General features: G+C 46.0%; 2 protein-coding genes across 3 annotated transcripts; one reads left to right on the top strand and one right to left on the bottom strand.

Annotated features, from left to right (window-relative positions):
* Positions 1-724: 724 nt before the first annotated feature.
* On the top strand, positions 725-20,178 carry LOC118234017 (nectin-4-like). Of its 2 annotated transcripts, none has more exons than XM_035430284.1 (11): positions 725-881; positions 8,538-8,732; positions 9,941-10,108; positions 10,588-10,866; positions 11,966-12,083; positions 14,307-14,455; positions 14,731-14,890; positions 15,662-15,737; positions 16,768-16,830; positions 17,761-17,901; positions 19,054-20,178. In XM_035430284.1, the coding sequence occupies exons 1-11, from the start codon at positions 740-742 to the stop codon at positions 19,336-19,338; spliced, it is 1,776 nt and encodes a 591-aa protein (XP_035286175.1). In that variant the 5' UTR covers positions 725-739; the 3' UTR covers positions 19,339-20,178. The 2 variants fall into 2 exon arrangements, with proteins under 2 accessions (XP_035286175.1, XP_035286176.1); XM_035430285.1 differs by lacking the exon at positions 725-881 and adding an exon at positions 3,886-4,648.
* A 1,437-nt stretch (positions 20,179-21,615) lies between these two features.
* LOC118234022 (zinc finger and SCAN domain-containing protein 2-like) lies at positions 21,616-24,816 on the bottom strand. Its single transcript, XM_035430301.1, has 3 exons — positions 24,393-24,816; positions 23,794-23,924; positions 21,616-23,660 (listed from the first exon to the last, which is right to left on the bottom strand). The coding sequence occupies exons 1-3, from the start codon at positions 24,628-24,630 to the stop codon at positions 22,404-22,406; spliced, it is 1,626 nt and encodes a 541-aa protein (XP_035286192.1). The 5' UTR covers positions 24,631-24,816; the 3' UTR covers positions 21,616-22,403.
* Between the last annotated feature and the right edge of the window lie 68 nt (positions 24,817-24,884).

Raw genomic sequence — 24,884 nt, 5'->3', positions numbered from 1 at the left:
AGAAAGTGTGAGATGTATTCTCGGTTTTTCAAATAGCCTTTTTTTTTTAACTGAAATGTTCTTTTACAAAAGTCATCATGCTAATTTTAATCTGTGTTTTAAAACAAAAATGTAATTGATGATACGTATGTGTTTTTGTATACAAATATAAATGAAAATAAAATTAATGCCAGAAGAAACTAATTGAAAATATTAAAAGGTATTTCTGTGTTTGTGACTGAAAGTGTGTGCATGTTGTGAGGGTGGGCATGTATGTTTATAAGCTATATTGCACATGTTTGTGAATATCTGTGTGTGTGTGTGTGTTTATACACGCATGTGAGTGTGTATATGTATGTTTGTATGCATACGTGTGTGTGTTTATAGTTGCATGTGAGTGTGTATATGTATGTTTGTATGCATACATGTGTGTGTGTTTATACATGCATTTGAGTGCGTATATGTATGTTTGTATGCATACACGTGTGTGTGTGTGTGCATGTGTGTTCCTGGAGGTGGTAATTACTGGCTGGTTATTTCTGTGGTCCAGCTTCCGTTTCCATCACCATGGTAACATCAGCACTCTTCAACCACACGGTGTCCAATCACATCCTGTTCTAAGAGGTACTGCGTGTCAATGTATGACGTGTGACACAATGTGTGTGTGTGTGTGTGTGTGTGTGTGTAAGGAGAGAGAGAGAGAGAGAGAGAGAGAGAGAGTGCAGCCACATGTGTAAGAGTGTGTGTTTAATGCTGGTGAATGTTTGAAAGAGAGCGAGCCAGTGGAAGACAACAGAAAAAAAACCTACCTACATCAACAACAACAACAAAAAAGCGCGAAGTTAACTTGAAGACGAACCCGGCCCTAAAAAGTGACCGCACTGTGGCAGAGTTACTGAAAGGTATTAAAGAAACGTACGGGTTTAAAAAAAATGCCCTAGCGTCAGTTAGCGCATGCAAGCTAGCTAAAACAGGAAACGGTGTCTGTCCTGTGAGGCTGGACTGTTAGAGAGGCCTCATTCTGCCCTCTACTGGAGGCTTGGGGTACAGCTGCTCTTCAGCACGATGAGGGGTTCAATGACTTAAATGAGCTTTCTAATACTATAAAGTTATCTGCCACTAGATGGCAGGTTAGCTGTAGTTTGAAGCTGAAGTATATGTGTATAACGGTGGGTCAGAACAGTAAGTTAAAGTAGGTTTCGTCTGGTGTATTGAAAGTAGGAGTCTGAAGCAGATATTTCTGAGTGGTTTCAGTTCGTAAGCATGTTGTTAGCGCATTTCTGTGTAAGTCGGCCTATTCACACTGACTCAGAGGGGAGTTATGAGAACTGTCTGAGTCATTCTCAGACTGGATTGGAATCTATCCAAGATGCCCAAAGACGTGTCTTTCTTCCTAAAGTTTAACAATGCAATCAGTGTAATGAACAACGTTAAAGCAGACAATTGTTTCTAAATTCATGATGCGAACTGAAAACAAACTGAAAAGCCTACAGTGCTGTGATGAAGTATGTGCCCCCTTCCTGATTTCCTCTATTGTTGCATATTTGTCACATTGAATGCTTTCAGATCTTTAGACAAAATGTAGTATTAGACAAAGCGAATCTGAGTAAACACAACACAATTAAAAAAATATATATATTTTTTTACTTTTCTGTTTTTGGTCATTGTCTTGCTGCATAGCTCAATTACGCTTCAGTTTCAGCTCAGCTCACAGATGACCCGACATTCTCCTTAAGAATTTTGTGTTACAGAGCATAATTCATGATTCCTTCAATAATGGCAAGTCGTGCAGGTCCCCAAGGCAGCGAAGCATACCCACACCATCACACTATCACCACCATGTCTGACTGCTGGTATAATATTCTTGCTGTGAAATGCTGAATTTGCTTTACACTAGACATAGTGGGACCCATGTCATCCAAAAACTTCCACTTTTGTGTCATCTGTCCATAGAACATAATCCCAAAACGCTTGGGGATTATCCAGGTGCTTTTTTTTGGCAATGTGAGATGAGCATTGGTGTTCCTCTTGGTTAGCAGTGGTTTCTGCCATCTTGTTTCCCATGAATCTAATTTTTGCCCAGTTTATTTTTTGGAGTAGGGATGCTACACTCGATACTCACGTGTCGACACGGTGTCGAGTTTTAGAATCGCTGTTGTTTCGAAATACTGCTCCGACCGAGGCTTGCTTGAAATCACGTGATCACGGAAACTGAATCTTCATTACGTCACAAGAGACGCCTGTCATTTTGGGTGGTGTCTCGCCGCTCAACTAATACCTGTGCATGTGTCAGCGATGACAGGTGTGGGATCAGAGTGTCTTCGCTCACGTATGAACCTCTGTTTGGGTGTACACGACAACTTTTTTTGTAATTCGTGCAAAACTTCAGATTCCAGCTCCTTGCTTTCTTACCCACAAACTTTCAAACGTATATAAATGGTTCAATGTCCCACGATTCGAAGCGAGACATTTAAGATGGCGTTTGAGACTTCGTAGAGGGGCCTATTGTTAATAATGAAAGACATATTTTCTATGCGATTTTCTATGCGCGGGACATGATTATAAAAATATCGTAACGCTTCTAAAATGCTTTGCTGCTTGCGGTAAATCTCGATGAGGGCATAGGCTAATGCTATTTATTTATTAACTGTGTTACATCAAGGAAAACATAAAACATAACACATAATCATACTCAATGTATGACTACTAATAATAAGAATAACAACGTGAATATATACGCAACAATATATTCCAGTCAATTGAAAATATTTGCACCATTTATTGGGTCATATTGGGACATAGCATTATAGAAAGGATATATATATATATATATATATATATATATATATATATATATATATATATATATATATATATATATATATATCCTTTCCATTATGCAACAAAAAGCTGGGGGAAAGCTGAAGGACACTCTGTTAATAGGACCCAATAAATATTTTTAATTAATTCAATATATTGTTGCAGTTTCCTTTACCAAGCATGCAAGAGAAAACAGAGATGTAGCATTGGTTGATACGATTGCATTATGCTCATGTAACACACACATTTTCATTTCACTTTAATGGATTACTGCCATCTCATCATCATTATGACAAGTTTTATTTGTAGGCTACAACACTTATTATGAATAGACTCAGTAGGAGAGGGTTTTGAGAATACATGGCAATAGCATTAATTTTCAAAAACTGAATTTTACAGTCAAAAATCAAGTGATAGTGTTTTGCTCATTTCAGTTTATCACTGCTTTGATGGCATATTTATTGACCAGGACATGTTTGAAGCTGAATCTAATTAGCAACTAAATTTGGGCAATTGGTTGATTGAGTAACTAAGGGGGCAATTACTATTTCACAGGGGTAATATGGGTGTTTGATAACTTCTTTCATTAAATAAATGAAATAATCGTTTTTAAAATGTGTTTTGTGTTTACTCCGATTCCCTTTGTCTGATATTGAATTTTGTCTCAAGATCTGAAACAATTCAGTATGGCAAGTATGCAGTAATAGAGGAAATCAGGAAGGGGGCGAATATTTTTTCCCGGCACTGCAGATAAATTACAAGTAGGCTTATACCCAGGGTAGGGGTGCTGCCAGGGAGTTTGGGACCCATGAAAATGACCTGACAATGGGCCCCACCACTCCACTCCTACACAATTAGACTACATGTGGGGGCGGGCAGTCGGTCAGGGCCCCCAAGAATAGTCCTAATCAACAATAAATACATAAATAAATAAATAAATAAATGAACCCACGAAACTGTAACTTATCAAATGACTGACCTGCCCACCAAATACCCATTGCATTAGAACTAGTCCGTTTGCGTTCACGCCCTGGCAGTTACTGTTTTTGAAATCAAAGGAATCTGGGTCGGTGAGTGCAGATCCGGGGAGGTGAGCGCTCACGTGACACACAGAAAAACAGGTGTAGTGCACGAGGAAAGTGTTGGAGCATGGGGGCTTAGCTGAGATGGCAATGCGTACAGTGCCGATTTTCACCGATTGTTATTGTTTTTAGTGTTTTGTTTTTTAAAAAATAATACAGCTTAGGTGTCACGGGACGTGAACGCGGGTCGGTCATGAAACTGTAGCTTAATGTGTTTTTAATGGGATTTACATTTTTTTGGTAGAAACTATTACTTTAAAAACGTTAAAATACAACATTGTATCCGCATAATGTGTCAAAAGGCTATATTTTATAGTCGCATGAATGCGTTCCGTCGTCGGTTGCATTATTGATGACGCGTGTGCAAACTGGAATTACAAGTTTTGCGCTCTTGTTTAATCGTTACTGCCAAGAGAAACGACTGGGCTGGGTTGCGTTTTGCGCAATAAAGACAAGAAGTAAACCAGAAACTAATCGAACTATCGGACAGCTAAAGCACAAGTTCGACTGTCCAGTAACGGACGACCTGTCCTGACTTCGCGCGATCGGCGGCATCAAGCTCGCCTGCTGGATATATTATTCCTCGAAGCGAAGTTGAGATCGCACTGAACAGGACCGAGCTTGGAAAACCTATACAGTAGCACCGAGTACACCTGAGCTGCGCTAAGCTGTGACCAGTTGTGCCGGACTGGAGCTTGCGGGCCGGCGAGGCATGGCGAGTCGTATATGGGGAACGGGGCTCTTGCTTCTAACTATCCGGTGTTTCGGTAAGAACCTGGGGGCCGCGGCTACGGGTCGGGCACGGAGATTTTGTATTGCTGGTGGTGTGTGTGTGTGTGTGTGTGTCGGGAGTGGGCGGCATTTAATTCGAAGGTCAATTTCTTAGCATTGCTAAACCATAAAAACCTCAGTTGCTACCGTTCCAACTAAAAGAAACATTAAAATGTAATTGTTCACAGTTAGAGCTGCACTCTAGGGAGGAATGTAAATGTGATATCAGTTGTTACAGAAGACAGTCTCAAGGTGTGTTTTTGTTCACTTTGTTTAACAAAAAAAAGAAAACCAGTTGCTCCTGTTTTCCGTGCGCGAGACACGCAGTAGACGGACACGGTGCGCCACAGACACACGACGCAGCCGGGACAGACTACTAGAGGAAGCAAAGACGCTGAAAAAATGCAGTACAGACGCCCGGGGCATAGTTCAGACAGTCATACTGTGTCGTTCAGACCCCAATGGGAGGGAGGGAAAATACAGGTCCTGACGTCTCTGTGCATTAAATTGCTGTGAAAAATTATACAAATTCGGAATTTGGCAATGTAACGCGGATAGGCTATTTGCAAACTTAACTTCAGTTCTGATATTAAACTTCATCTCTCAGTCAACAGAAAAATCACCATAATCACCATCATAACCAGCGAAATCTGTTAGTTGTTGCTTGTGTTTATTGCAGATCATTCTAAGCTGAAAGCAGCATGATTAATCCCTGTAACTTGGAGATGTTTACTGTGTTGCTGGGCAATATAATACAATTCCCATCATTCGTAATACCGACATCTCACAGACATTACAGGCAATGACTTCGCAATGAACTATGGGATATTGAAGCAAGGAAACATTTTATTTTCCTTTCCTTTTATTTACCCAAATAGTTGGAAAATATGCAGGTGTTTATGTACTTTATACACCTGCCCAGGATGAAAATTAGCTGTTTAGCTACATCTCTGTGTGGTGCATCGGATTTCAAGCTTGAAGTCAATGTTTATTATACGTGATCACTCTTAAATAAATAAATAAATACATTTAAAATAAAAAAAGAAAAAAAATACCCTTTAGTGGCTATGCACACACTATTTTAAGATAAAATTTAAAAGATAGAAATACTATTGAGACACAATAATGTTTTATTCTTTTATGTTGACCTGTACCTATTTTGATTAATTTTTAAATCATCACGATAACGACACATAGCTGAGAGAGTTGAACGCTGATGAATTCAGAAGCTGAGTTTTCCCTAACTATGTCATCAGGCTTAATTTTGATTTCTAGGGGCAGCCATCTTACAAAGCAGAGCATTGCACTTTGTGCTCTCCGTGTCTGTCCACACAGGTAGCTTATTATCACGTGTCACCCTCTCTCACAGTTAATATTAAACTCTCAGGGCCAATGCGCTGCAGTCGAGTTCCTGCACAGTATCTCATAAAGGGGGGTCATTGTTTTTAATCCCTTAAACTGAACCCTTGGCTAGGAGCAGGCCTAGTTATTATAGTCCTTCAGCTGATGTGAGAGCAGTGGCCTTGCTACACTTAGAGGAGTGTGTCCAAGACAGCTGGCAGGTGTGTGTGCGTGTGTGTGTGTGCGTGTGTGAGTGAATGAGTGAGTGAGTGTGTGTGTGCTTGAGTGAGTGAATGAGTGTGTGTGTGTGTGCTTGTGTGAGTGACTGAGTGAGTGAGTGCGTGAGTGTGTGTGTGTGTCCGTGCTTGCGTGGGTGACTGAGTGAGTGTGTGTCTGAGCGGTAAAAAATTGAAAATTGACGGAAATGAAGCAGAAAAACAAGCACAACAGCATACTCCTCACTCTGAATCAAGACCTGTTTCTCTCAGGCGTGTGTGTATGTGAGTGTTTGTGCAATGTAGTGTGTGTGTGTGTGTGTGTGGGGGGGGGGGGGGGTGTTAATGTGTATATGTTTGTGTGTCATTTTCCTATGTTTTCTATGAGGTATGGAAAATGATCATTTTCACCGTTGTAAGTCAACTGCCAGGTCCCAGTCTTTACAGTACTGTTCTAGCAGAGACGGGTTATTTGTGTGACTTCAGATCCAGGGGATAATTCACGATGCAGAAGTGGCTAATTTTTGGGCTTTCTAGTTTCATGGACATATGAAAAGCTAGTTGGGTGTTACGACACTCTAAATTGCCCATAGGTATGCGTGTGAGAGTGAACCGTGAGTGAATGGTGTGTGGGTCCTGCAATAGGCTGGCGGCCTGTCCAGGGTGTATTCCTGCCTCTCGCACAATGCACACTGGGATAGGCTCCAGCACCCCCCCTCCCCCCCGACCTTGCACAGGATAAGCGGGTATAGATAATGGATGGATGGGTGGATAGTCAGGCTTTATTCTTTGGCAACACATCTAGGATTTAAATTAAAGCATAGGCAGTCGAATGTTGAGCCGTCATGTTTATGAGTGATGTTCTACATTATGAAAAATGAACTGTGCTCATTACTGTTCATTTAAATGCAGCTCATATGGTACAGACACATAGTATTCTAACACAGTACCAATAAGAGTGCAGGTAGGATAGGACAGTTTAAAAAAAATAAAAAATTTAAACATAATGCTACAACCTTTTATTTTCAACCTTCATCTCACCAGGTAGGTCAACTGAGTACTTGGTTCTTTGCTGTAACAACCTTGGTAACAGACGTGAGTAGGAAGACAAGCGATTGTGTAACCAATCTGATGACAGAGGGGTGATTAACTGGCCGGATGTAAACAGTCAGTTTTGTGGGAATTTGGATCTTTCCGGAAAAAGTGCCGTGGGATCTTGAATCACCGCGGTGAGTCAGGACCTAATGTCTCATCTGATGGACAGCACCTCCTGTAGCACTGTGTTCCCATCATTGTGCTGGGGCACACCTGCTTAGCTTCAGCAGTTAGCCATGAGAAGGGTACAGGGTGGCGTGGCTGCTTAGCTTTAGTACTTTGACATGAGAAGGGTACAGGGTGGTGTGGCTGCTTAGCTTCAGCAGTTAGCTACGAGAAGGGTACAGGGTGGCATGGCTGCTTAGCTTCAGCAGTTAGCCATGAGAAGGGTACAGGGTGGCATGGCTGATTAGCTTCAGTAGTTTGACATGAAAAGGGTAAAGGGTGGTATGGCTCCTTAGCTTCAGCAGTTAGCCACGAGAAGGGTACGGAGTATTATGACTGTGCTTAGCTTCAGTAGTTAGCCATGAGAAGGGTACAGGGTGGCATGGCTGATTAGCTTCAGTAGTTTGACATGAAAAGGGTACAGGGTGGCATGGCTGCTTAACTTCAGCACTTTGACATGAGAAGGGTACGGAGTATTATGACTGTGCTTAGCTTCAGTAGTTAGCCATGAGAAGGGTACAGGGTAGTATGGCTCCTTAGCTTCAGCAGTTAGCCATGAGAAGGGTACAGGGTGGCATGGCTGATTAGCTTCAGCACTTTGTCCTGAGAAGGGTACAGAGTATTATAATTGTGCTTAGCTTCAGCAGTTAGCCATGAGAAGGGTACAGGGTGGTATGGCTGCTTTGCTTCAGCGAACTGAATAGATACAAAATATATTCCCATCCTCAGGGAAGCTACTGCATAATTAATTGCACTTGTTGTAGTAGCAGATGGGAGACCTCTACTGTGACACCATAGTTTTTTTTGTACACATAAGTGTGAATATAGTTTTTAGTCACGCAGTGGCATTAACTATTGTCTATATTAAATTATAATCATGCAGACTTTGCCTGTGTTGCCTAGATGAATAGCTCATTACTGAGCAAGACGTTATCATGCGTCTCCTTACTTGACTTTTATAATATTAGTTCGTTGTTAAACGTGTATCTTTTTTTGTATGACTGCTATGGTAATGCAAGCAAATTGCTGGCAATGAAAATCTATCTGTCCACCCCTCCCCCCTCCTCAGTGCTGAGTGTGAGGGGGGAGTTTTTGGAACCCCCTCCCTCCTTCTCCCTGCGCTCCATCGCTGAGGAGCAGACCCGGCTGCCCTGCCGCTTCCGGGTCCAGGATGAGCAGGTGGTGCAGGTGACCTGGTTCAGGGAGCGGCCCGACGGAACCAAGGAGCAGCTCATCACCGCCCATCATGTACAGGGCCAGCCAGGTATGCCTTAACGCGGTTACCTCACACACAGGTACGCCTCAACACAGTTACCTCACACACAAGTACACCTTACCACGGTTACCTCACACACAGGTACGCCTTAACACGATTACCTCACACACAGGTATGCCTTAACACGGTTACCACACACACAGGTACGCCTTAACACGGTTACCTCACACACAGGTATGCCTTAACACGGTTACCTCACACACAGGTAGGCCTTAATACAGGTACCTCACACACAGGTACGCCTTAGCACGGGTACCTTACACACAGGTACGCCTCAACACGGTTACCTCACACACAGGTACGCCTTAACATGGTTACCTCACACACAGGTACGCCTTACCACGGTTACCTCACACACAGGTAGGCCTTAGCACGGTTACCTCACACACAGGTATGCCTTACCACGGTTACCTCACACACAGGTATACCATAACAGGGTTACCTCACACACAGGTACGCCTTAACACGGTTACCTCACGCACAGGTACGCTTTAACACGGTTATCTCACGCACAGGTAGGCCTCAAAACGGTTACCTCACTCACAGGTACGCCTTAACACGGTTACCTCACACACCGGTAGGCCTTAACACGGTTACCTCACACACAGGTATGCCTTAATACAGGTACCTCACACACAGGTACACCTTAGCACCTTAACCTCACATACCGGTAGGCCTTAACACGGTTACCACACACACAGGTATGCTTTAATACAGGTACCTCACACACAGGTACACCTTAGCACGGTTACCTCACACACCGGTAGGCCTTAACACGCTTACCTCACACACAGGTACGCCTTAGCATTGTTACCTCACACACAGGTACGCCTTAACACTTACTTCACACGCAGGTACGCCTTAACACTGTTACATCACAAACAGGTACACCATAGTACGGTTTCCTTACACACAGGTACACCTTAACACGGTTACCTCAGAGTTACACAGGTACCTAACACACGTTACTGTTATGCAGGCACCTCACACACAGGTACGTCACACACCTTACTAAGAGTTACACAGGTACGTCACACACAGGTAACTCACGCACCACACCGAGAGCCACACAGGTACAGCAGTCACACCCTCCACCTCACAGACTGCCAGTACTAATGACTCAGAGCCTGCTAAGAGGAGTTCAGTAGGGTGTAGACTGAGTGCTAATCGGTAGGGGGCGCTGTCCTGTCTCTCAGGGTTTGGGAAGTTTGCTGACCACCTGCATTTCGAGAGCAGCGACCCCATGGCGGACTCCACGCTGATCATCCGGAGCACGGAGGTGTCGGACGAGGGGATGTACACGTGCCACATCTCCACCTTCCCCTCCGGAAACTTCGAGAGACAGCTGTCACTCACCGTCTGGAGTAAGCCTTTCTGCCCTGATCCACCGCACTGCTATGTCTGCCCTCCGTCATCATCGCAAGACATTAACAATCAACCTTCATCATCACAGACCATCACAGACATTAACAATCAACCATCGTCATCACAGACCATCACAGACATTAACAATCAACCATCATCATCACAGACCATCACAGACACTAACAATCAACCATCATCATCACAGACCATCACAGACATTAACAATCAACCATCATCATCACAGACCATCACAGACATTAACAATCAACCATAGTCATCACAGACCATCACAGACGTTAACAATCAACCATCATCATCACAGACCATCACAGACATTAACAATCAACCATAGTCATCGCAAGACATTATCAATCAACTATTGTCATCACAGACCACCACAGACATTAACAATCAACCATCGTCATCGCAAGACATTAACAATCAATTGCTGACTCCCGTCCCCCTTTTTGTTTGACAGCCACGCCCATCTCCTCGCTGGATCCGGTGGAGATGGTGGAGGGGGAGTCCTTCCGCGTGGCCGCCACCTGCCGCTCGGTGGCCCGCCCCCCGCCCCGCCTCTCCTGGGACACCGAGCTGCCCGGCCAATCGCAGAACCGCAGCTCCGAGAGCGGGGCCGTCACCGCCCACTTCTCCCTGCACCCCTTGCGCAGCATGAACGGCCGGTCGCTGGACTGCCTGGTGTGGCACCCCGCCCTGGACAAGCCCCGCAGGATCGCCAACCGCCTGGTGGTGCTCTGTGAGTTCGCCCCGCACCCGCATTCAACAGTCTGTCGGCCGCTTAATGCAGCCTCGCTGTGAGTTTGTGCTGCTTTTAACACGGTTTCACTGTGAGTTTGTGCTGCTTTTAACACGGTTTCACTGTGAGTTTGTGTTGCTTTTAACACGGTTTCACTGTGAGTTTGTGCTGCTTTTAACACGGTTTTACTGTGAGTTTGTGTTGCTTTTAACACGGTTTCACTGTGAGTTTGTGCTGCTTTTAACACGGTTTTACTGTGAGTTCGTGCTGCTTTTAACACGGTTTCACTGTGAGTTTGTGCTGCTTTTAACACGGTTTCACTGTGAGTTTGTGTTGCTTTTAACACGGTTTTACTGTGAGTTTGTGTTGCTTTTAACACGGTTTTACTGTGAGTTCGTGCTGCTTTTAACACGGTTTCACTGTGAGTTTGTGTTGCTTTTAACACGGTTTTACTGTGAGTTTGTGTTGCTTTTAACACGGTTTCACTGTGAGTTTGTGCTGCTTTTAACATGGTTTCACGGTGAGTTTGTGCTGCTTTTAACACGGTTTCACTGTGAGTTTGTGCTGATTGCTGCTTTTAATATGGCTTCTTTGCGAGTTTATCCTGCGTTCAACGCGGTTTCACTCTTGAGTATATACTGCAGGTATATGAGGTTGTGCAGGTTGTGCAGGTTCTATGAGCTGTGCAGCTTAACACATTTTCTGCGTTGTTTATCAGTTTCACTGTAAGGTAACCCTGCAATTAACACAATTACACTGTGAGTTTACCTCATTTTTTACACTGTTTTCAAGACATTTCCAGGACTTTTTGTATGAGCAACACCTGTGATATATACAGAGGGGGGAGACTGGGGGGGGGGGGGGGGGGGTATAGAATGTGCTGGTCGTTGACCATGGTACCTCTGGCTTTGGCCTGCAACGTTACACTAGGAACAGGACAAATACTCGTTTTTTTTTCAGGATGTTTAGGCAATTTTTCAAAGTTTTCCATGACTTTTCCATAACCGGAAAACTGCGTCAAAAATTCAAAAATTCAACGCTGTGAGCCCTGCTGTGACATTCCGTTTTGACAACTTCCTGTTGTGCGTGCGTTTAACAGATCCCCCAAACCCCACAGTCAGAGGGAATGATGGTACCTGGGTGGTGGGGCTGCAGGGAGCCTCACTCCGGTGTGACAGCGGAGGGAACCCCCAACCACACAGCTTCACCTGGTCCAGGTATCACCCGTCGCCATTTTACTCCATACCCGAAACACTGGGCTGCACCTCTGTGTGTGTGTGTGTGCGTTTGAGTGCCTTGGCTAACTCTGGTAGGATAGGTCAAATGGTATCATTTATGTTAAACATTGTACATGATCACTGACAAATAAATAAATTCATTTATGTGTGTGTGTGTGCGTGCACACGTGAATTTCTGTGCATGTACGTGTTTATGAATGTGTGACTGTATGTGTGTGTGTGCGTGCCTGTTTAAAACATTTCGTTTGCATTTAAGAATTGAACAGACACTCCGATCCAGAATGACTTGCATAATCAGGTGTATTATTATTAAGGAGCAAATGGGTTAGAGGATAGTTTTAGACTTAGCACAAGATGGGCTCGTAAAAAAACCGATCCAAAATGTTAATCAGCATTGGCTGAGCCCAGGTTTAGTTTACATAAGCTGTGTTTTCCGCCTCTGGTGGAAGACAGGATGTAGCTCTGCTGTCCTGACTGCAGGGGGGGGGAGAGCATCCCACCACTGGGGGGTCAGAATAGAGAACAGATGTAATGGGGAGGGAGGGGGGGTGCAATAAGGAAGGGGCTGTGAAGTAACCAATGGATGTTGAGTGGAGTGCTCTAACAGGAATGCCAGGTTTCGTAGTGCGTGTGTGTGCATGCAGGCGTGTGTGTGAGCATGCTTGCTTGCATGCATGTGTGGGTGTGCGTGTGCATGCGTGCAGGCGTGTGTGGGTCAGTGTGCTTGCGTGTGTGGGTCAGTGTCCTTGCGTGTGTGTGTGCATGCGTGCAGGTGTGTGTGGGTGGGTGTGTGTGTGCAGGCGTGTGTGGGTGAGCGTGTGTTTGTGCGTGTGCATGCATGCAGGCGTGTGTGTGTGCGTGTGCATGCATGCAGGCGTGTGTGTGCGCGTGTGCATGCGTGCAGGCGCGTGTGTGTGCATGTGCATCCATGCAGGTGTGTGTGTGTGTGTGTGCATCCATGCAGGCGTGTGTGTGTGCGTGTGCATGCAGGCGTGTGTGTGTGCGTGTGCATGCGTGCAGGCGCGTGTGTGTGCATGTGCATCCATGCAGGCGTGTGTGTGTGTGTGTGCATGCGTGCAGGCGTGTGTGTGTGCGTGTGCATGCATGCAGGCGTGTGTGCAGGCATGTGTGTGTGCGTGTGTGTGCATGCATACAGGCGTGTGTGCAGGCGTGTGTGTGTGTGTGTGCATGCGTGCAGGCGTGTGTGTGTGCGTGTGCATGCATGCAGGCGTGTGTGCAGGCATGTGTGTGTGGGTGCGCGCAGGCGTGTGTGCATGTGCACGCCAGCATGTTTGAGTAAAGCAGCAGTAAAACTGAACCCTGAAATGTACAGGGGAAGAGCTCCAGGCCAGGTCATTTGCATGTCAAACCCCTCCTCCTTCTCATTTGCATATCACCATCTGGAACACGCAGTTCACACGCATTAAAAGCTCAGAGCTGCTTCTGGCGTCCACGGGAGTGGCACAGAGATGCAGTCAGACTTGCGTGTGTTAATGTGCGTAGTGCTGTGTAGGTTTTAATGGGTTCTATAGAAGGGCGGAGCCTAATGTAACTGTTCTCTATAGAAGGGGCGTGGCTTAATGCCACTGTTCTCCATAGAAAGGGCACGGCCTAATGTTACTGTTCTCTATAGAAGGGGCGTGGCTTAATGCCACTGTTCTCCATAGAAAGGGCACGGCCTAATGTTACTGTGCTGTATAGAAGGGCGGGGCCCAATGTTACCGTGCTCATAGAAGGGGTGGGGCCTAATGTAACTATGCTTTATAGAAGGGCGAAGCCTAATGTAATTGTGGTCAATGGAAGGGCAGGGCCTAATGTCACTGTTCTCTATAGAAGGGGCACGGCCTAATGTAACTGTGGTCAATAGAAGGGCGGGGCCTAATGTCACTGTTCTCTATAGAAGGGGCACGGCCTAATGTCACTGTTCTCTATAGAAGGGGTGTGGCCTAATGTAATTGTGGTCAATGGAAGGGCAGGGCCTAATGTCACTGTTCTCTATAGAAGGGGTGTGGCCTAATGTAACTGTGGTCAATAGAAGGGCGGGGCCTAACGTCACTGTTCTTTATATAAGGGGTGCGGCCTAATGTTATTATGCTTTACAGAAGGGGTGCTGCCTAATGTTACTGTGCTCTACAGAAGGGGTGCGGCCTAATGTCACTGCTCTGTAGAAGGATCGGGGCCTAATGTCACTGTTCTTTATAGGAGGGGCGCGGCCTTGCCTGAAGACGTGATCGTGGAGGGCGGGACTCTGCGGTTCGGCCGACCCCTCGCCCCGACTGACGGGGGCGTGTACGAGTGCGAGGCCAGGAACAGCGTGGGCGCAGTGAAGGCCGATACCGAAATCCTGTTAGGTAAAGGGGGGGGGCCGCCAAAAACTCCTCCCCGTTGACAGTCATTTCTCTAAATCCTGTTCTTCTGTGTGTGTGGGGAGGGGGGGGGGCATCGTAGCAACGCAGTGTGAACAGGTGGACAGACATTCCGCTGAAGTTGCTGTAGCTAAGAGTGAACCTGGTCTGGTTTCCTGGGTGAGAAAACGGCATTGCTGACATGGCTGTCTGTGTGTGTTTGTGTGCGTGTGTGTGTGTGTGTGCGTATGTGTGTGTGGTTACACGCCTCTCTCATACAGAGAGCGGACAACGGCAGGAGGCCTCTGTCAATAATCTGTGGCCCCTATTGGGCGGGGCTGCCGGGGCATTGGTGATTGTCCTGGTGATCTCCATGGCGATATTGACCTGCTACCACAAGCGCAAGAACAGAAAGCTGGAGAAGGAGCTTAATGAGAAGATGTGAGTCTAACGCCTGACACACCACCAAATCCCCAAACACGCCCCCAAAACCCCAACTCTCCCCCAAACACGCCCCCAAAACCCCAACTCTCCCCCAAACACGCCCCCAAAACCCCAACTCTCCCCCAAACACGCCCCCAAAACCCCAACTCTCCCCCAAACACGCCCCCAAAACCCCAACTCTCCCCCAAACACGCCCCCAAAACCCCAACTCTCCCCCAAACACGCCCCCAAAACTCCAACTCTCCCCCAAACACATCTCCAAAACCCCAACTCTCCCCCAAACACATCTCCAAAACCCCAACTCTCCCCCAAACACATCTCCAAAAACCGCTAATACACCCCCAAATCCCCAAACACACCCCCCAAAGCCCCAACACACTGAAACACCCCAAGCACACCCCAAGCACACCCCAAAAACCCCAAACACCCTCCCAAAACCCCAACTCTCCCCCAAACACACCCCAAACACTCCTAAACACCCCAAACACACACCCAAAAACCCCAAATCTCCCCCAAACACACCCCAAAACCCCAAACACACCCCTCAAACCCCAACACTCCTAAACACCCCAAACACACACCCAGAACCCCAAACTCACCCCTAAAACCCCAAACACCCCCCCAAAACCCCAACTCTCCCCCAAACACACCCCTAAAACCCCAAACACTCCTCCAAAACCCCAAACAAACCCCCCCAAACCCCAACACATCTCAGTACCCCAACATTCTGTTCATACACCTATCTCTCTCTCTCTGTCTCTCTCTCAGGGAGGAATTCAGCACTCTGTCCAGACAAGCCTCTATCAGGAGATTCGACTCAATCAACACTGACCCTCGAATACCGGTATGAATAACACTGCAGACACCATGAACACACAACCCCACCTACACAACCACGCAGACACCCATAAATACACAACCACACCTACACAACCACGCAGACACCATGAACACACAACCCCACCTACACAACCACGCAGACACCCATAAATACACAACCACACCTACACAACCACGCAGACACCCATAAATACACAACCACACCTACACAACCACGCAGACACCCATAAATACACAACCACACCTACAAAACCACGCAGACACCCATAAATACACAACCACACCTACACAACCACGCAGACACCCATAAATACACAACCACACCTACACAACCACGCAGACACCCATAAATACACAACCACACCTACACAACCACGCAGACACCCATAAATACACAACCACACCTACACAACCACGCAGACACCCATAAATACACAACTACACCTACATGCATCCATAAATACACAACCACACATACACCAATAAACACACAAAAACATACACAACCACCTACACAACCACACATAAACCAACAAACACACATACACCCATAAACACACAACCACACATACATACATCCATATATATATACAACCACATACACAACCACACCTACACCCATAAACAAACAACCACACCTACATATAGCCATAAATACACAACCGCATCTACACAATGACACACACACCAATAAACACACAACCACACATACACCTATACATACACAACCACACCGACATACACCCATAAACACACAACCACACATACACCCATAAATACACAACCACATACACAACCACACATACACAGCCACATCTGTATACACAACTAAATACACCCAAACACACCTACATACACCCACATACACACCTCCATACACCTGCACAAACACCTACATACTGCACACATACATACACCCACACACCCAAACATACCTCATACACCCATACGCAAACACACCTAGGTGGCTCCACTCATATACACCTACACACACTCCTCAGATTTTGACAGAGCTCCTTGTCTCCCTCTCTCAGATTGATGACAATATTCCTCTCCCACCTGAAAGCCATACAAGGACCAGTATGTCCTCTCTCTCGGTCAGTATGTGTATCTCTGCTGTCAGTACCTGTCTCTACCATCTCTACTACCAGTGCCTCTGTCTACTATCTCTATTATCAGTGCCTCTATGTCTACTGTCTTTACTGTCAGTGACTCTACCTGTACTATCTCTACTACTAGTGCCTCTGTCTACTATCTCTATTATCAGTGCCTCTGTGTCTACTGTCTTTACTGTCAGTAACTCTACCTGTACTATCTCTACTGCTAGTGCCTCTATCTATACTATCTTTACTTCTAGTGCCTCTATCTCTACTATCCCTACTGCAAGTGCCTCTATCTCTACTGCTAGCGCCCACCTCTAATACTAGTGCCTCTATCTCTACTGCAAGTGCCTCTATCTCTACTGTTAGTGCCTCTATCTCTACTGCTAGTGCCCATCTCTAATACTAGTGCCTCTATCTCTACTGCTAGTGTCTCTATCTCTACTGCAAGTGCCTCTATCTCTACTGTTAGTGCCTCTATCTCTACTGCTAGTGCCTCTATCTCTACTGTTAGTGCCTCTATCTCTACTGTTAGTGCCTCTATCTCTACTGTTAGTGCCTCTATCTCTACTGCTAGTGCCCATCTCTAATACTAGTGCCTCTATCTCTACTGCTAGTGTCTCTATCTCTACTGTTAGTGCCTCTATCTCTACTGCTAGTGCCCATCTCTAATACTAGTGCCTCTATCTCTACTGCTAGTGTCTCTATCTCTACTGTTAGTGCCTCTATCTCTACTGCTAGTGCCCATCTCTAATACTAGTGCCTCTATCTCTACTGCTAGTGTCTCTATCTCTACTGCAAGTGCCTCTATCTCTACTATCTCTACTGCTAGAGATAAGCCTGAGGGCTGGGGTCACAGAGAGAGGCATTCTCCTGTAATATACCTGCCTGCCTGTATGAAGGTATTTATATAGCGCCTTTCCGCAGGGCCCCTCCGGTAAGAGGGACAGTCACTCCACCCTCTCCATGGGGAGGGCAGAACGGCCCCCTCTGTACAGCTCCATGCGCCGCGCCGAGAGGGACGCCTTCACACAGAACGCCTTCACACAGAACGCCCCGAACGCAATGGTGAGTGTGTGTGTGTGTGTGTGTGTGAGAGAGAGAGTGTGTGTGTGTGTGTGTGTGAGTGAGTGAGTGTGCGTGTGTGTGTGTGAGTGTGTGTGTGAGTGAGTGAGTGTGTGTGTGAGTGTGTGTGAGTGAGTATGTGTGTGTGTGAGTGTGTGTGTGAGTGAGTATGTGTGTGTGAGAGAGTGTGTGTGTGTGTGAGTGTGTGTGTGAGTGAGTATGTGTGTGTGTGTGTGTGAGTGTGTGTGTGAGTGAGTGAGTGAGTGTGCGTGTGTGAGTGTGTGTGTGAGTGAGTGAGTGTGTGTGTGAGTGAGTGTGTGTGTGAGTGAGTATGTGTGTGTGCGTGTGTGTGTGAGTGAGTGAGTGTGCGTGTGTGAGTGTGTGTGTGAGTGAGTGTGTGTGAGTGAGTGAGTGTGCGTGTGTGAGTGTGTGTGTGAGTGAGTGAGTGTGTGTGTGAGTATGTGTGTGTGCGTGTGTGTGTGTGAGTGCGTGTGTGTGAGAGAGAGAGTATGTGAGTGTGTGTGTGTGAGTGAGTGAGTGTGTGTGTGAGAGTGTGCATGTGAGAGAGTGTGTGTGTGTGTGTGAGTGAGTATGTGTGTGTGTGAGTGAGTGTGTGTGAGAGAGAGAGTGTGTGTCAGTGAGTATGTGTGTGTGTGTGTGCACGTGTGTGTGAGAGAGAGTATGTGAGTGTGTGTGTGTGTGTGCGTGTGTGAGTGTGTGAGAGTGTGCATGTGAGAGAGAGAGTGTGTGTGTGCGTGTGTGTGTGTGTGTGTGTATACAGAACGCCACAAACGCAATGGTGAGTGAGTGTGTATGTGTGAGAGTGTGTGCGTGTGTGAGCGTGTATGCTTGCATGAGTGTGTAAACAGAACAGTGCAAAGACAACGGTGAGTGTGTCTGTGCATGCAAGTCTGCGTGTGTGTGCGTGTGCGCGTTGGTGCGTATGTGTGTGAATGTGTGTGAGTGAGTGCGTGTGTGTGTGTGTGTGCGTTGGTGCGTATGTGTGTGAATGTGTGTGAGTGTGCGTGTGTGCGTGTGTGTGTGTGCATTGGTGCGTATGTGTGTGAATATGAGCACCTTCATGATTATTCGTGCTTATAACTGTAAACATTTCTGAGGGCTAAAGTAGTCTCATTCACCCCCTGTCTCTTTCAGGACATTGGGCCCTCTGCCAGCCAGAACCCCTCCCCCTTGCCCATGGGCCCCGGCTCAGTGTCCGTGAGCCCTGCGCCCCCCCCTCTCAAGATGGCGTACAGTAGCGCGTGGGGCGGGTCGCCCACCCCGCCCGAGGACGAGGAAGAGGAGGAGGAGGAAGAGCAGACCAGCAGCCTGCATATTTCCGAGGCAGTGTCACACTACTTCCACTACAGCAACGGAGTCCTGCACCCCAAACGCCAGCCTCACGCCATCCTGCTCCACCCGAGGGGCCAGATCATATAGAGCACTACAACCCCCATCCTCCTCCAGCCAAAACCAGCAGCCAATCAGCATCCTCCACCTCAAAACCAGCAGCCAATCAGTATCCTCTACCCACAAACCAGCAGCCAATCAGCATCCTCTACCCACAAACCAGCAGCCAATCAGCATCCTCCATCCCCATACCCAACAGCCAATAAGCATCCTCCGACCCCAAGCCCAACAGCCAGTAATCATCCTCCGCCCGCAAACCCAACAGAATTGTGGGAATTGTGTGCAACACACTCCACGTGACTGGCGTTATCGGCAGATCTGAACGAGCGATGGAGCTCTTTGGCACAGGAAGGAGAGGGGGAGAGCTGGCTTCTTTTGAAAACACAACTGTCAGCGACATTTCACTTAGTGTAGCCTTAATTTTACCAAATTTAACAGGACTTTTTTAAAAAGAAGCCCAGATTCATGTATAATGCGGGCAGTTCACACAGCGAAATGAGAGTCGGCGAAGTGTCACTTTCACATTTAAAAGAAAAAGTAATGAATACAAAGTATAGTGTGTTGCTTACAGAAATAAACAACTAACGTAGGCTCACTGCATTCTGAACAAAACGTGCAGGCAGACATTGACGTCCCTCCGATGGCAGTTTTTCTCCTGATGACCGGGGTTTATGACTGTGGTTGTTCATTGGCTCTCAGAGGCACTGAAACACTTTGATTGACGTGAACTGGACCAATAATCACTGAGACGAGGACAAGGCAACTCCACGACTTCTCCTGCGTTCGGAATACCTTGCTATTAACTGACGGTGTTACAGACATGTCAACCTTCACGTTCGGAATACCATGAGTCCGTGTTAAATACAACAACAAAAAAAAACGTTTTGGGCGGGGGCAAATATTTTTTTGGCGGGCTGGTCCCAAATAAACCCAATGTGCGGGGAACACTGTACTTATTCAGTACACTGGACAAGAAAGTTACATCTGCGAAATTTTATCTAAATGTGACGTACTTCAAATCCCAGGATGATGCACCTTTTTTCTAGAGTTTCTCTGAGTATATCCTGGGGCATACTTTTCAGGAAGTAAACAACCGCTTCGGTCCCACAATTATGACACGAAGTGTTGACCAAACGCTTTCCTTCAACAGCAACGACTCACGGGCGTGGCCTCGAAAAGGACGGAACGGTTGTAAAACAGTACGGAGGAAATTTTTCGCATACTGCCCACTGCATACTAAGGAGGGGCTAAATGGCATGCAGTATGCAAAGAGGACAGTACGTACTCAAGAGGACACAGTAGTTAGGAGCCTGTTTGGGACACATACGATGACTCCTGTGTTATCCTCTAGGTCAGGGGCCAACAGACCGTAATACAAAGAGGGCGTGAGATGAACGTGAGTGTATGCGTTTGTGCATGGGTGCGTAAAAGCTGTTACCCTGTGTTACGATGTATGTAAAAATGTACAGTTGTATAATATGCAGAATACGTTTTTATTTTTAATAATGTTCACATACGAGTTAGTTAGGACAAAGTATGCCAGTATTTTTATTATTATTGATACTTGGTGGCGGTTAAATGATGAACTTTATGATGACTTTGTACTGACTTTGTGTAGGTTTTATAGGGTTTTGTACATACGAGCGTAAAAACCCCAGGTATTTTGTGTCGTAATGTGTTACTGTGCTGAGATTTGTATGAGCTTGTGTGTTTCGGATCATACAGAGACGTGCGCTGTTTATGCCCAATTAAATGCCACTTACATGCAAAAGTAAAAAATAAGTCTTATGCCAGAACGGCTACCGGCTAACCTTGGCCAGGTGAAACTTTAGCTTCATCTTGGCCAGGTGACACTTCAGGCTAACCTTGGTCTGGTGACACTTTAGCTTCATCTTCGTCAGGTGACACTTCAGGCTAACCTTGGTCTGGTGACACTTTAGCTTCATCTTGGTCAGGTGACACTTCAGGTTCACCATGGTCAGGTGACACTTTAGCCTCACCTTGGCCCAGGTGACAGGTCAGAGGGGCAAATCAACACCATTACAAGTGGGACATATCATTTTATAATTCAGTGTACCTATAAATTTCCAGATGAATGTTTCTACACCAATACTGAGAGTTTTTTCACAAGGGCCCTGAATGAGTCGCTGTGAACTGCTTCATGGTGCGTCAAACACAACAATCCCCTGAAACAGAGCGCACAACTCAACACTAATTATATAATTATGATCGCCTCCCAGTTTGTATAACTTCTTTGTAAAAGCTGTTTGAGGTCTACTTGTGCTACAGTAAACGTATATGCCTCTCTCATTTTTAAAAAGTACTGTGTTTATTGATGCAATCATGTTAACATTAATAACAGTATTAACCTTCAGTTGCGTGCTCAAAAATGGACAGATGTGGTCACATGCTTTCCAGTCCTCCAATCAAAAGTCCAGAAAAATACAGGCCCGCCAACAGGCCCAAAACTGTGCACATTCTAACAGACTGGTCCAGCAGCTGTGAGTTAAAACAAATGTAATTAAGGACACCTGTCTACGTGACACACTGTTTAAAACTAACACACAGGAATCACCTCAATATTCAGGCCTGAAAGAGCATTTTATGAGCTGCAAGGGAGTTTCAAATGAGTGCTACATAATTAATGTTATCCATAACACCATGTTGTTTTCCAGTACTTAGGTTTCCTGCCTGTAAAATCATGTTTTATTGACTTTTACACCTTACAGTGGAAGTGCAAAGTAAACATGAAAGGAGGCATTCCAGTCGAGCAGGTTTGCGAGTGAGTCTTGGATGACTCCGGAAATTAAATGTACGTACCTGTACCTGGAAGAATGAAAACTTCCATCCCTGAGCCGGGGGCCTGTACTACAGGGCAGGATTACCGAGTTAGCTGGATAACTGCACTGAGTAAAACCCGGAGTGGCTCTTTCTACTTCAGTCCATGTTCCAGATTTGTGTGGGTTCCGGGTTTTACTCAGAGCAGTTATCCAGCCGACTCAGTAATCCTGCTTCGAGGTACAGGCCCCTGCTACAGATTTTACAGTGTTTTTTGTTTCTTTTTTTTGCTAATAAATAATTACTCAGTGTATGAATCAAATTAGTCCATTTCTGCTGTGAACTCTCTGGTGTGTTTTCAGGCTACTTGACTGAGTGAAACTCTTCCCACACTGAATGCAAATAAACGGTCTCTCTCCTGTATGAATTCGCTGGTGTGTCTTTAGACTAGATTTCTGGGCAAAGCACATCCCGCAATGTGCGCAGCAGAACGGTTTCTCACCAGTGTGAATTCGCTGATGAGTGCCAAGATTACACCGCAGACTGAATCGCTTTCCACAGTGAGTACAGCTGTACGGTTTCTCCCCTGTGTGGCTTCTCTGATGTAATTTAAGGTGACTGTAGCGATCAAACCTCTTTCCGCACTGCGTACAACTGAACAGTCTCTCTCTGAAGCCAGGCATCCTTATAGTCTTCCCCTTATTCCTGTCATTGAAAACACTGGTACTCAGAGTAGAGTCGGTCTCATACTGAGAGCCTGAGTGTGGCTGGGCTGGGCTCTCGCTGCCTCTCATGTGTTTTACTGAGGGTCCATGTTGCTGCTGCTGGGGCAGCAATGTCTGATTCTCTCTCTCCACTGTGTGCACAAGTCTCTCTCTGTACTGACCCTGCTGTGTGTAAATGGCCTCTGATCTGAGCTCCTCACTGCAAACAGACGGCTTCTCACTCATCTTATCAAACTCCTCAACATATGAAGGCCCAAAAGAGGACAGTGTGTTTCCAGAGACTTCCATGGTGGCAGAAGCATGTTGTAGCTGTGTGTGTATTGACAGATCCTGTAAGCACTGTTCTGTGGTGTTAGAACAAACTGGATCATCAGTCTCTATGTCACTGTCCTCTTGTGTAAAGGAAGTCCACAGCAGACTGTCTCTCTCATACATTACACACTCAGAGCCCAGATTGTTGAGTCTTCCTGTGCTGTGTTCACATCCTGTCTCATTGAGTCTCTGGGCTACATGCTCTTCCTCTTGCTCTGCCTTCACCACAAACTCCAGTTCACTGAGCTCCTCATCACCGTGTTCACACCTGTGCTGCTCACTCAGCTCCTCTGGGTCTCCTGCAGGTGTGGGCTCTGTGTCCAGTTTCTTCTCATCTTCTACAGGTGTGGGCTGTGTTACCTGTTCCTCTGTTGCAGGTGTGGGCAGTGTTACCTGTTCCTCTGTTGCAGGTGTGGGCAGTGTTACCTGTTCCTCTCCTCCAGGTGTGGGCTGTGGGTCTCTGTAACACAAGCCCTCTTCCAGTCTCTCCTGCTTGATAAGAACTGGTTCAGGCCTGACCTTCTCCATGTCTGCAGACTGTAACAGAGGACCCGGGAGATTACTGTGAATACACCTCAGATCTGAATCTGCAACTTCCCATCTCAAACGCATTCCACCGCGGCCCCATATCTCAGATCTAAGTTCTGGTGAACAGTGCAGGTGAGCTCACCTGTTTCCGCAGGACGCTGGATTGTTGGGGTGAGTCTATCTCCTGCACGTCTGCGAGTTCTCCCTCTCTCCTCAGACTGAAGCTCCACTCCTGCCCAAAGATTCTTTCTGCGTGGGAAGACCATCCCTTCTCTGAAAGTTCATGAAGAATTAAGTTTATGAATTTTTTTAATGGACTGACTGAACTTGATCTCAACTGGCTTTCCTAGGTAAAAAATGGATACTTAAGAAAGTAAATACAAATAGGCTACGTTTAATCGCCTTTGATTTGCTAGTAAATATGAGTGTGCACTTGTTTAGAAAGGCCATTATGAGCTGCAGTGCAATTACTGCATTCATCCAGGAAACCACAGATTGCAGAGCAGATTATACAACTGTCGTTTTAGTATCATAATTCCACAGTATGATGTAGCGTGGAAACCTTCTATCTAAAAAAAACGGCTGAATTACTATAAATACTAGTCTCATTGCAAAATACTCTTTCAGTACACCAGAGTATTTCCCAAGAAGACGAAACAAATGAAATACACCGAGGAACATAAAAGTATAACTCGCCGCATACACCTTGTGAATGTTCTTTCAAATGATTTAAATAAATACCTGCGCAACGCTCCTGCGCACCGGTTACTTCTCCGCACCCTCGCGCTGTCCCGAGTTCACATTCCATCAGTCGGAGTTTCCTTTTTAGCTTCTCGTTCTCAATTTGACATCTGTACATCTCCAAACGTATAACGGCGCAGTTTTCTTCAAGCAGTTTCTCGATTTGTACAACCGCTGTCTTTGCTAATATTTCCATAATGGAGGTTAACCGTACCTGAAGAGAGTTGCACTTCAACATTTTATGGGCTATAGATATTTTGAGGCTGAAACTGGCGCCGACTAAAAAATTTTTTTTTGAATATCTGAACCGTCCGAATAGCACTTCAAAAGACAAACGATATACTTCACATTATTCTCTTGAGCAGTTGGGACTTCGTGGTGAGCAAACGCATTACCGTAAACACTTATTCGTCGTTGTTTGGTTAAATGGCGGGTACACCAAGCTTGATAGGGGCATACCGCCACCTACTGCAACGGAGTGTGTAGTGCAGG

This window comes from Anguilla anguilla, chromosome 8, assembly GCF_013347855.1.
Source record: "Anguilla anguilla isolate fAngAng1 chromosome 8, fAngAng1.pri, whole genome shotgun sequence".
In the NCBI taxonomy this organism is placed as follows: domain Eukaryota; kingdom Metazoa; phylum Chordata; class Actinopteri; order Anguilliformes; family Anguillidae; genus Anguilla; species Anguilla anguilla.
This window is presented reverse-complemented; position numbering and strand designations above follow the sequence as displayed.